This window comes from Pollicipes pollicipes, unplaced genomic scaffold, assembly GCF_011947565.3.
Source record: "Pollicipes pollicipes isolate AB1234 unplaced genomic scaffold, Ppol_2.1 Scaffold_7261;HRSCAF=8764_pilon_pilon_pilon, whole genome shotgun sequence".
NCBI classification, from domain to species: domain Eukaryota; kingdom Metazoa; phylum Arthropoda; class Thecostraca; order Pollicipedomorpha; family Pollicipedidae; genus Pollicipes; species Pollicipes pollicipes.
In genome coordinates, this window is record NW_023597054.1 from 40,561,001 (window position 1) to 40,573,500 (window position 12,500).

Sequence of the window (12,500 nt, forward strand, 5' to 3'; positions counted from 1 at the left end):
CGTTCTTTGAGCCCACGTTTGACCTTGAAGGCTGACCTTGAGAGGTCAGAACTTTTTGACGGACGCTAGTTCTTTCTGTGGTGAATATTCTGACATTTGTATGTTTAAAATCTGCAAGTAGCTTTTGGATGATATTGAGGTCTTCGTCCTTCGAGCCCGCGATTAACCTTGAAAGGTTATCTTAAAAGATCATAGCATTTTGACGGACGCTATCTTTTGCGCTTGTGAATGTTTTGATGCTTGCAATTTTCGAATCGGGCAGTAGTTGTTGAGTGATATTGAGTTCCCCGTTCTTTGATCCAGCTTTTGACCTGGAAGATCACATGATTCTGCAAAATATAGGTCATTTTCAAATCACTGAATAAGTCGCTAACTCCACGGACATCGTGAACGCCAAGTGGTTTAGAGATAGCGAGCTCATTTGATATCCATATGCAGACCACGACCACCCCCATGTGGGCATCATGACAATCGTCCACATACGAGCCACATCATGGAGAAACGCAACCTGCAGTTACTCACGTGAAAAAGATACTATCACTTGGAACCATAATTAAATATCTTGCTATAAAACTAGTTCATACGCAACACTCATATGAAAAGAAGTGGGGGACAGCTGAAAAAATATTCGCGTGATGGCAGATTGACAAACAGTGCATTCCAACCGACAGATATTAACCAAGCGAGAACCGTCCACCACTGCATGATGTGTACGCGAGTTCACATCCCCCTCTCCTACGCACATACACACACGCATGCACGCACGCACTCGCGCATGCACGCACACACACCTGCTCCTGTTCACATGCTTTTCCACTTCTCTCTCACAAGCACGCTCAAGCTTACTCATATGAACACACACCAGCCACGGCGGGGTGGGAGGGGCCTGTTGTCGCCCCAGTGCGCACCGTGTCGACCCCCACACGGTGGCCGGTGCCGACCCTTGTAGGTGGCTGCCCAGCTCACGTGATGTGTGACCACTGTGTGTGTGTATTGTTTAGTGATTGCTGATGTCCCTGTAAATAAAAATTTCTGAAAAAGTGGTGCAAGGTTCGATCACAAGTCACGTTTTGCGCTACTTAACATGAGAAGTTTATGTTTTCTAGTTGTTATGCAAATACGACATATGATCTAACAAGTTAAGAGTAGGACCATGACCGAGCTGGAAATACAATTTCTAAGATGTTTACACATTCTAAACTCCCGGATGAAAATGCAAGCACACCACAAGAAAGGGACAAAACACGAGCACATAACGATATTTTGCTCAGCATCTCCACTGTTATCTCCCGGCAAGCTAAGTACTACAAGTGAGTGCCATGGTAGCAATTTCGCGCGGTCAGTTTCGTAGCACCTCAACGTCATAAAAACGTTCCATGTCGAATCGAGCAGTGTCGTATCAAGGAGTAATTTTGCTCAATAGGAAAATGCGTTTTCTAGGCCAATCTTTTCCACTTAAAGTAAACAGATAGTTGCTTACCTCTACATCTTCATTTATGATTCTGAATAAGAAAGCCAAGCTAAAGCCAATAAGAGTGCTAACCCAACTGAATGCAAAACTATGTCTCTGTCATTACTAGGGATGTAGTTGAATAAGCTGCTAATGCCATAAACGTGAAAACATTGGATGTACGAGCGTCTAAACGCATGTGCTTAATCAGGTTTTTATGCTTTAGTGGTGCCATTTCTTTTCCATTTGTCACTAGCTTATTACATTGCCTTGAATATCTACCAGATATGCTTCCTACTAAGCCAGCTGACTGGGAAGTGCAATGTTTCTTTGCAGCTTTTCTACCTCAGTCCTTGGAACCGTGCCGGCGCACAGGGTTATAGCGGTTAAGGCGAGGATGGTTGTGTATCATCGTATGTAGTCGATTTTCAGAAGCGTAAAGCATTTTATCGACACAGGTATGAGAGCATTCATTCCTCTGAGTTTCCGCACTGTCCTTACTGTATGTCTTTACAGTACGAGGAAGTCACATTTCATTAGTGAGTGTGGGGTTCTGTCCAGAGTAAGATGAGTGCTCGCCCATTACCACTTGTTGAGTGTTGAGTATTGTGAATATTGATGCATGAGTTGCCTTTTTGGGACCAGGGGCATATCCAAACACCGGCAAATAGATAATCAATGAGTAGTTGCACTGGTGACCAAGGTCTGCTCAGCAAGGCATGGCTGATTTTAATATGTCTTGGAAAGTTCAACAACAAAAGTGAAGTTTGGGTCAGGTGTCTGATAAGTTGGAACAATTTCTTTAAGCTTGATGGCCAGCCATGGGCTAGACAGCAAAAATTAGAAGAAGTCTGTTGCAGTGAATGGTTTTTTGCAGGCTGGATATTGGGCACCCTGGGGTGACTCATGCTGTCATAATACCCAAATGGCTTAAGTCTGAGAGCATGCTTTGGGCAGAGCTTAGTTCAGCCAAAGATCTTGCAAGAAGTTAGGTAGCTTGCTATCCTTTTGTGGGCTTAGGCTGTTGCAACCATCTGTCAATGTCCTTGTCATGGCTTGCATACTAGACCATGATCATAACAGCTAGAATAAGATTCTGTGAAATGCTGCCCCTGGTTAGTGATCCTTTGTATTCCAAAATATCAATCTGATAAGTTGAATTATGTTTCTAGCTTCTATTCTATTAGCATGGCAAATTATGCCAGTGATGAAGGCAGTGTCAAGTCTCAGAATAGCTCCTCAGTTGGTGCCTGGCCTATCAGTGTCAAGCATGGTTCAGTCATGCCTGCAGAAATGCAATCTATCCCAGTGAAATGCATATCATTGTGTATCTCAGGTATTTGAGCAGTTTTGGTATGTGTGCAAATTGCACAAATTGCACAGCAATACTAAACTGTTTTCCATTCTATTTTCCATCTATATTTTCATTATCCAGCTTGAGCCAAATTCAACCAGATTTCATGAAGATGGGGCTTGGGAATTGATGCCTAACACCTAATATTTAACAATATGGCCAACTGTGCTCTGAGTATGGTTGATGCGAGAGGTTTGGAACATTACCAATGATTTCCAAATATGCAATGCACCAGGGAAACTTGGGTTCTTAGGATAATTTTTTCTGTCAAATTTGTATAAAAAGTGGATTTTGTACTTCTTATGAATATTCTGTATATAACTGTACCAATCCACAAAAGTCCTGGATACCTGCATTGAGTGGCACTATGCAAGACTATTTATTTTTATGTGTATGGTCATGTATAAAGCTTAATGAGGCAATACCAAAGTGCATTGGTTTCAGCCTGAGTATGTGGAGCCAACATATGCTCAGTAATGTGTCTCAAGGGTGATTATATCTTCTCTTAACAATTGTCTTGAGCAGCAGTCGTTAAGCCTCTAGCACCATATGAGAAGAGATTCCATTTTGTTGAAACCATTGAAGGTGTGTGATGAAATCTGGAGCTGCAAGGGAAATGGTGAACATGGCATCATGGTAGTTTTCCTGTACTGCCATCACTCGCTTCCCACCTGCATTGTCAAACCAGTGTGTTCAATTAATGGACACTGGATACCTAGTTGCACATAGTTATGTGCTATAAACTTGATGAACTATAGGTCATGGATAAACTGTATGTCATGGTGGTTTTCTTGGTTTGCAATCACTCTCTTCCCATTTGTATTGTCAAAGCAAATTATCCAATTAATTTGACACTGGATGTGCAACTGCACATATTTGTGTGCTATAAACTTATGGCAACCCACACAGGGTACCTGCTACCTTGCCTCACAGCCAGGGTTTATGGACAACATGATCCTGAGGGGCTTGTTTACCTAGAAGCAGCTGTTTTGGCTGATGATTATGCTGGGGGAAAGTCAGGCTTTAACAAATTTTGTCTGATAAATCTGGCACATATTTCTCAGGCTGCACAATCTAGTTGAATATTTTATGCCTGTTCATTCTTGCTTAGTTATGATTCTGTCACAAAGTGCTGTATATTTGGGTTGCTGGCTACAGGTCCTAGGTCATCCACCAAAATGTGCTGAATTTTGGTGGGCCTCATTTCAAATTCCTGTGAATGCTGGCAGCTGCATTTATCTGGCCTTTGAACAACCAACCATCTAACGATATCAACATTTTCTTTTCAGTAAGTTTCTGACCTTCTGATTTTCACAGATTGCTTGTCATGCTTTTTCCCCAAACCTGTTGACATTGCCCACAAGCAGTACTTGAATGGCAGGCTTCTCAATTTGAGCTCTTGACAGAACATATGCTGAGTTATTGTCACTTGAGTTGTTTGCAGGTGTAGGAAAATGATGTGACAAGCTTATTCTTATTCTGTATTGTGTACAATATGGTTGCCTTAGACCAGGAAAACTTGATAGCAGAAATGTGCTTGGGTTCTAGAATTACATTTTAAAAATGAGTAATTAGAATTATGATTGACATCACAAGTCAAGGTTCAAACTGTGCCACTTTTATGCCCCCCCCCCCCCCCCCTGCATTACTGATGTCTCAACCAATGTTATAAAGTATTAAGCATTACCACTGGCTATGTGATGCCCAGTGGCAGTATCATTTGGCATGGCACATACTCAACCCAGGATGTCTGAGTGCACTAACAGGTGTTGAATGGAAATGAGTATTCCCCAGTGTTGTGAATAGGTCTGCACACTGCTCCTCCGCACCATTGAATGCTTGGACTCTGTGCTGTGCAGGTGCTGGCTGGATGCTCTGCTATCATCACTAACTGCATGCTGGGCAATCATCACCAGTCAACTCACAGATGACACTGTTTGGAGGCCAGCAGCAGGGCACAGTGCCGGCACCACGACCACCGCTGGCGAGGCCCAAGAAAGGTGGCATCCGTAGCACGTGCCCTGTTGCCCCCTCCTGGGTAAGGATTAGTCAAGTTTCTGTCATCCTCTGGGTATTGACTTCGTCACTGCCCTCTTCCCTTGTCCTCCTGTCCTCTCTTGATGTGGGAACTTGTCATCAAATGCCATTACATGCCCCCCAGCTCCAGGGTAGGAGGTCCACCATCAGTGGCTCCACACACCTCCTTGGATACATGATTTCATACCTGGTGGTCTCAGAGTCTTCTGATGATGCCAGTCCACAGGGAGAGTTACCAGGGCTAACGTCTTCGTGGCTGCATCGGTCCCAGCTATCTGATCTGACCTGACCTGACCTGACCTTACCGTGCCGGCACCGCCGCAGGTGAGGAGCGGCGCCAGCCTGGCCCCCTTCAAGGTGACCCCGATGGTGGAGCCGGGCGCGCTGGGCGGCGAGGACCGCCCGTACATGGGCGGCTGCTGCGCCCGCTGCACGCCCCACTCCAAGGTAGGTTGGTTGGACGGCCTGCTCGACGGCGGCACCGGCTCCGGTGCTGGCTGCTCCAGTCTAGCCTGCAGCGCTAACGGCCGCAGCACGCGACAGGCTGTCATGCGGGAACCGAGGGGAGGGGCTGGGCTCCACCTTTTTAACAAGTTAACATTGGCACTCGGGGCGCTGGCGGGAAAGAGCTAACCGTGTGATCTCGGCGCTAGCGCTCCGTGGCGCCGAAGTCGCGGCCGGACTCGGCGGCGCACGCTATCGCCAGCACGCGGGCCGCTGCGCAACCTGGCTACTGGACGGGGGCGAGGCAAATGTCCTCCCGCCCCCTCTCCCCAACACTCCTCCGCCGGGCTTGACGTGGAGAGCTGACTGCTGTGTCTGGCAGGTCGCGCTAAAAAAAAAGGGTTGTGGGACCAGGTGCGCGCAGTGAGTAGATCTGCTCTGCGCCCAATGTCGATTCTTCCCAGTGATCTCGACAATGAAATGCCGATCCAGCGAGCCGTGACGTGCGGTTAGCCCGGTGCCGCTGACCGTTCTCCCGCGCTTGCCGGCAGAAGGCGCACACGGACCCGCAGGTGATGCAGCTGGGCATCCGCAACCTGCTGCTGGTCAGCACCATGGACCGGGACCGCGGCTTTCTGGCGCGCACCTTCTGCTACCTGAGCCACGCGGCGACGCGCGACATCCGCCTGCCGCCGCGGCCCGTCAGCAGCCGGGTGAGAAGAGCAGCGCCGCCGCCACCGCCACTTACGGACGGGCCGCCGTACAGCCGGACGCGAAGCGGCGCTTCGGTCGCGCCTCACGGCCGCTCTTTCCCTGCGCTTGCTTCACATCGAGCTGTTCGTGCTCCGCGAGCTCTGGGACGCATGGCGGTGTGGACAGCTGTCGGCTGTGTCGCCGTGAGACGCCGTTCCCGCCCCTTCCCACGTCCCCGGCGCGTTCCGCGGCCCTGTGTCTTCCCACGCCGGACCCCCCCCCCCCCCTCCGCCCGCTCTCGGCGCGTGGTCGTCCTTGGCGGCCGGCCCTCAGACGCCCGGCACTGGCTCCCCGTGACTCGGGCTGCGGCCGCCAGGCGGTGCTGGAGGCGGACGCCGTGCAGGTGGCGCTGGAGCAGACCCTGGAGCTGACACTGGAGGCCCGCGGCTTGGCCGACGTGCCCGAGGCCGAGCACCACGTGCGTCGTCTGCTGTACGCCCGCGCTGAGAGCCTGCTGTCGGCCATGAAGTCCAATATCGGCACGGCGTTCCTCAGGTACGGCCCAACCTCTCCCTAGCTGCATGGTGTTGTACAGGCGACTAGTGCATCGGAACTGTGGCTATTGCGGCGTCGAGCACTGCTGCGAGCTGTGCTTTGCATCTGGGTTCGGCTTTCACCGCTGAGTGAGAACTTACGGAGTGTTCGTATGCGTGAGTATGTATGAGTGACTGTGCACAAGTTCCCGTTTTAATGCCTGGCTTCCAGCGATGTTGTTTCGTGCTGAAGTTATCAACACTAATTGCCTGCTGACTGGGGGATTAATAGAACTGTCTTATGAATTGTCTTGTGACTGTCGTGCGAACAGAGCCCCGAAAGCTAGCGGACATGGCGCCAGCATCGTCATGCTGCTGGATGCAGTTCAGATCAGGATAGCATGCCGCGTCTGTGTATTGGATTGAAAAACAAGTGTTTGGCCGTCGCGTCCCTTAGCCTGTCCGCCGCTCACAGCTGTAGTGGCCTTCGGATCGCACGTGCCCGACGAAAACCAGTCGTCCAGAAAACCTTGAAAACCAGAAACATATAGGGCGCTGATAGAGGCGACACAATATAAATCTGTTTTTACTTTTGAGGTCATTGGTGCCTCCATGTGCTTTTACACGGGAAACTCTAAATCTACCATTCATGTCATCGAACTGCAAAGATGGCCAATGTTTTGATAGTATGCGGGTAGAGCAACGTTTTCCAGCGGGATAGCTTTGTGCGGCGGAGCTTTTTTTCGTTAGGCGTCGTCCGAATTTGCCTCTATTTTTGCCAACTTACGACAATGAGAAGAGTTTGACTGTCGGTGGAGCGAAGCCAGAGGGTGAGTAGTATGTGAAGAAATATAAATCTTGAGACAGCTAAATAGAATATTGAAAAATTAAAAACCGCGGTAACTGTTTTCTGACTGGACGAGTAAGCCAGTCAAACGGCCGGTGTGCAGTAGTTCACTGCACAATGGACCATTGAACCGTTTACGGAAGTGACGATCGTGAGTTAGGTATCACGTGATACCGTAGCAAGCAGGGAAGTCACGTTTTAGAAACCTGTAAGGAAGGCAGTCCCGAGGTCTTTGTCCATTATTGGGACCGATGCCAGAGGTCGATGGTGAACCGTTGGGCCGCGGCCGGATCGATTTACGCTCGGCGCGCCATTGACTCAGCTCACTAGCCCGGGTTTGGATTCAGACCGTCCCGAACGGGTAGCCGTAGGCCGTGACGGGTTCGGCCAGGCTACCAGTTACGAAAGCTTCACATATCTGTGAGGTGCGCCTCCTGCCCTTACATTGTCTACATAAGTGACATCTACAAGGGCCTGTGCTGGTCCCGCTCCACCCCTGCCGGCCATGTTGGATTAGTTGCAACGTAGGGCTGATGCGGAATCATTGCTCTACCAAGATGAAACCTGCGACCAAAGTTTTGATCATCGTCGTGACTTTAGTGTGGAAGTTTGGCTCCGGGGGGGGGGGGGGGGAGGGATTTTTGAAACATGCCAGCCAGCTCTGCGAAATTTGGTGACGTACCAGACCTATGGAAAGCCGCACGGCACAGGGTGCGCATACCGGTTGCATAGTTCAATACTGCTCGGTAGAAGGCAATTGACAGGTTCGGCGAGAAGAGCCTTGCGACAGTGTTTTGTAGACCATGCACACTTCGGCATGATTTTAAGTTTGAACAGATTTTCACCAACCTTTTAATGCTACTTTCTTGTAGAGCCCAGTCCTGTCATGTCATCCGTGTGTGTCTCCATTGCAATAACGCCATTGTATGCATCCGCGAAAGGAAAGGATACATTTGCCCGACAGTCTCTCAATTGTTGTTTTCGTTCACAAAGGGAGTATGGTAAACGACAACGAACTTGAGATAATTGGGCCCACCGAAAAGCAGTTCTTGAAAGAAGGACGTAGAGCTGTTTGCTTTTGCTGGGTTGGAATTTTACGCTGTAATAATTCTGCCAACTTCCCAAGCTTCGGCCAAAAGAACGGACGTTGAGAGACCAGAGTTCGTGATAGTGATTTTATCGCGCTACGGTTTAATCATTCGGTGTTCGGATCTGCAGAGCCTGAAAGCTCCTTTTGTGGATCAAAATGTTTCTATCATCGAGGCAGTACGTTGGATGACAGGTCTAACTCCCATAACCTCGGTACGGCTGACCTGCCCGGGTCTGTCGATGTACTCTTAAAGCAGGGATCACCGCTTCCGACATTGCGATGGGGGCTGGTTACCGTGTGTGACAGCTGTGCCTGCCGCCGGCCGGCGAGCCCGTCCTGTTCGCTGTGACCAGGCCGTTCCCGCTCCGGACGCTCTGGCCAGGCCGTCCCCGGTCGGGCCCATTCTGGACGCTGTGACCAGGCCGTCCCCGGCCGACAGGGCGGCCACCTGGACACTGCGACCAGGCCGTCCCCGCTCCGGACGCTGTGACCAGGCCGTCCTCGGCCGGCAGGGTGGCCACCTGGGCGCTGTTCCACCTGCTGCGCTGCACGCTCAGCTCGGCGCAGGTCCACAAGGGCCAGCTGGAGGCGGTGCGGCGTGCGCAGCAGGCCAGCCCCGGCACGCCTGTCGTCTTCCTGCCGCTGCACAAGTCCCACCTGGACTACGTCCTGCTCAGCTTTGCCCTGACCAACTTCGGCGTGCAGGCGCCGCTGGTGGCGGCCGGCGACAATCTGTGCATACCGCTGTTCGGGTGAGTGCGGCCGTTGCCATCACCGCCGACCCCCCCGGGCCGCGCTGGCTGCGACGCAGCGGTGCGGCGCCCGTGTGACGTCACGCTTGTGCAGCGGCTGATGTGAGTGGCGTGGGACTCCTTCGTCCCGGTGAATCGCGCTGGTGCCAGCGCAAATGGAGCTAGGTGTTTTCCACGACGTCAAGCAGAGAAGACAGTAGTATTAGCCTTATTCCTCGCAAAAACCAGGAGAATGGAGATATAGTTACGTTGATATTTTCGACAACATGCCTTTATGGAAACAATAGCGGAAGTGAATTTTTTTCTTAAAGTATGATGTTTAAGATAAGACAGTAGTATTGGCCTTATTCCTGGTTTTTCCGAGGGATAAGGCTAATATGACTGTCTTATCTATGTGAACAATGTTCCTCGCTAATGCACCAAGCAACTTACGACGTCAAGCAGTTTGATTGTAGGGAGTCTCCTAACAAATCACACAGCTGGCTCCGGCGCTCCATGAGTTGCGAGAAGGCCATCGACCGGCGTGCAGATGCAATTATTTCTGTTCTAATGCATGATATAGTTGCCGTGTTCAGGGCGGCTTTTGTGCTTTCAGCTGGCTGCTGTCCCGCTTGGGTGCTTTCTACGTGAAGCGCAGGCTGGACGGCGCCGGCCCGAAGGACCTCATTTACCGGGCGATCCTGCAGAGCTACATGGTCGAAGCCCTGGCGCTCGGTCACAACATGGAGTTCTTCATCGAAGGAGGTCGCTCTAGAAACGGCCGACCCAAGCGCCCGAAAGGTCGGCTGTTGCTCCCAACATGCCAGATGTATGCAGCTTTGTGGCATATGATTACCGGGCCGTCCAGAGTCGTACCGGGCAGATCGATGGGACCGGCGCTGGATGGTTTATTCGCGTACTGCGAAACCGCCAGTTACCACTGATCCATATTGGTATGATTATGCCCTCGTCTTCCTATGCCCAAATATATTTTGAATAGTATGTTAGTGTATTGTCGTCATATGTTGTTAATATGTATATAAGGTTATAATGCATGACATGCATATGGCATGCTTACACGTATGCTCATGTGCTTATTACACTCACACATGTCTCATATATCACAGGTACACACACACGCGCGTTGCCCGTGGTGCTTGGCTGTCATCCTCATGCGTCATGTATCGCTTGCCCGTGGTCGCAGTTTGCGTGCCGTTTGACAGTTGTGTCCCCTGGCTGCTGCCCGGTGACTGTATTACGCACTTTCGTCTCTGGCTGCCGCCGGTCCGTGGACAGGTGATCCCCTCCCCGGTCCGTGTCTGGAGCTGTGCCGGTACTGCAGCCGGTGGGTCGGTCGTCGCCACTGGGCGCCGCCCCGGGCCAGCGCCCCGCCCGCCCGCTGACGTCGCCCAGCCCCTGACCCTGCTGACCTCGCCCCGCCCGCTGACCTCGCCCAGCCCCCGACTCCGCTGACCGCGCCCCGCCCGTCGACCTCGCTCCGCCCGCTGACCTTGCCCAGCCCCCCGAGCCCGCTGACGTCGCCCCGCCCGCTGACCTCGCCCAGTCCCCTGACCCTGCTGACCTCGCCCCGCCCGCTGACCTCGCCCAGTCCCCTGACCCTGCTGACTTCGCCCAGCAGCCCTCTGACGTCGCCCAGCCCGCTGACCCCGCTGACCTCGCCCCGCCTGCAGCCGGCCTGCTCAGCGTCGTGGTGCACGCCTTCCACGAGCAGCGCATCGACGACGCGCTGGTGGTGCCCGTCGGCATCAGCTACGAGCGCATCGTCGACGGCAACTTCATCAGCGAGCAGCTGGGCCGGCCCAAGCAGGCCGAGACGCTGGGCGCCGCGCTGTCGGCCATCTGGGCCGTGCTGCGCGGCCGGCACGGCGCCGTGCGGCTCGACCTGGCGCAGCCCTTCAAACTGTCGGTCAGTCGCCCGGCCGGCCGGCAGCTGTCGGCCAGGCTGACTGGGTGGCAGGCCGGCGACGCCGACGCCACAGGTTGGCGCTCGGTCTGCGGGGCTGGAGCGCGGTGGGATGCGGGGAGCTTTCACAGCTCTTATGGCGAATATGTGTGTTGTGCATGATCGCGCGCGTGCCGTCGTACTGTCAGGCTCTTGTGTGGCGCAGATAGCATGGATGAGTCCCTAAATAGTGGAGTAACGTGTGAGACCGGTATGTGGCCGTCGTTGAGGTGGGGTGCTCCTGTCTGTCCTCGGATCGGATTCTCAGCCGGTCTCGGGGTGGCCTCGGCGCGCGCCGGTGGGGACGCCCGGTGTTGTGGTGGCGTGCGGGTGTGACGCTTGCTTCGGTGGGGACGCCCGGTGCCGTGGTGGCGTGCAGGTGTGGCGCTTGCTTCGGTGGGGGCGCCCGGTGCCGTAACGGCGTTCGGGTGTGACCCTCGTGACGCATTTGGCAGGAGTTCCTGTCGACGGCGCGCTGCTCGGCGCCGCCGCCGCCGCCGGCCGGAGACGGCGCGCCACTCTCCTCCTCGCCAGAGTCGCGCACCTCCGCCAGCTCGCTGTACGGCCTGGACGTGGTCGACCCGCAGCAGCGCTCGGCCGTCAACGCCCTGGCCGAGCACGTGGTCTACGGTGAGCGCACGGCCGGAGGGCGTGACGTGAGCGGCGGCGGGTGCGGTCCGGGGCTGGCGAGCACCGGCCGACCGCAGCTAACGGCCTCTACTTTTCTGCTCGATTCCTGTCATATGCCTGTTAAAGTGTTTGCGAGTAAACTTTGGTACGTGTAGCTCAGTCTGCGAGCTATTCGAAGTGGCTTTTCTGTGCTGTTTGCCACGGTATTGCGGCCGGTCTGACTTTCGTGGTCTTCTCTGACCCATGTCCAGTTCGTTTGACCCGCTGTCGTGTGTGACCTCCCCGCCACATCTGACCCGCTGTCGTGTGTGACCTCCCCGCCACATCTGACCCGCTGTCGTGCGTGACCTCCCTGCCACGTCTGACCCGCTGTCGTGTGTGACCTCCCCGCCACGTCTGACCCGCTGTCGTGTGTGACCTCCCCGCCACGTCCGACTCGCTGTCGTATGTGACCTCCCCGCCACATCTGACCCGCTATGGCGTGTGACCTCCCCGCCACATCTGACCCGCTGTCGTACGTGACCTCCCCGCCACATCTGACCCGCTGTCGTGTGTGACCTCCCCGCCGCATCTGACCCGCTATGGCGTGTGACCTCCCTGCCACATCTGACCCGCTGTCGTACGTGACCTCCCCGCCACATCTGACCCGCTGTCGTGTGTGACCTCCCCGCCGCATCTGACCCGCTGTCGTGTGACCTCCCCGCCACGTCTGACTCGGTATGGTGTGT

At 53.6% G+C, this 12,500-nt stretch overlaps 1 protein-coding gene across 1 annotated transcript in view; it reads left to right on the forward strand.

The window, feature by feature from the left end:
* The first annotated feature begins 1,847 nt into the window (after positions 1-1,847).
* LOC119111426 (glycerol-3-phosphate acyltransferase 1, mitochondrial) overlaps positions 1,848-12,500 on the forward strand; it is a 15,833-nt gene continuing 5,180 nt past the window's right edge. The window contains exons 1-9 of the mRNA XM_037235237.1: positions 1,848-1,908; positions 4,664-4,842; positions 5,166-5,288; positions 5,837-5,998; positions 6,355-6,533; positions 8,961-9,200; positions 9,796-9,980; positions 10,871-11,106; positions 11,598-11,772. Of these exons, the coding sequence (XP_037091132.1) occupies positions 4,732-4,842; positions 5,166-5,288; positions 5,837-5,998; positions 6,355-6,533; positions 8,961-9,200; positions 9,796-9,980; positions 10,871-11,106; positions 11,598-11,772 (1,411 nt within the window). The 5' untranslated portion in view covers positions 1,848-1,908; positions 4,664-4,731. The remainder of the gene's footprint in view (positions 1,909-4,663; positions 4,843-5,165; positions 5,289-5,836; positions 5,999-6,354; positions 6,534-8,960; positions 9,201-9,795; positions 9,981-10,870; positions 11,107-11,597; positions 11,773-12,500) is intronic.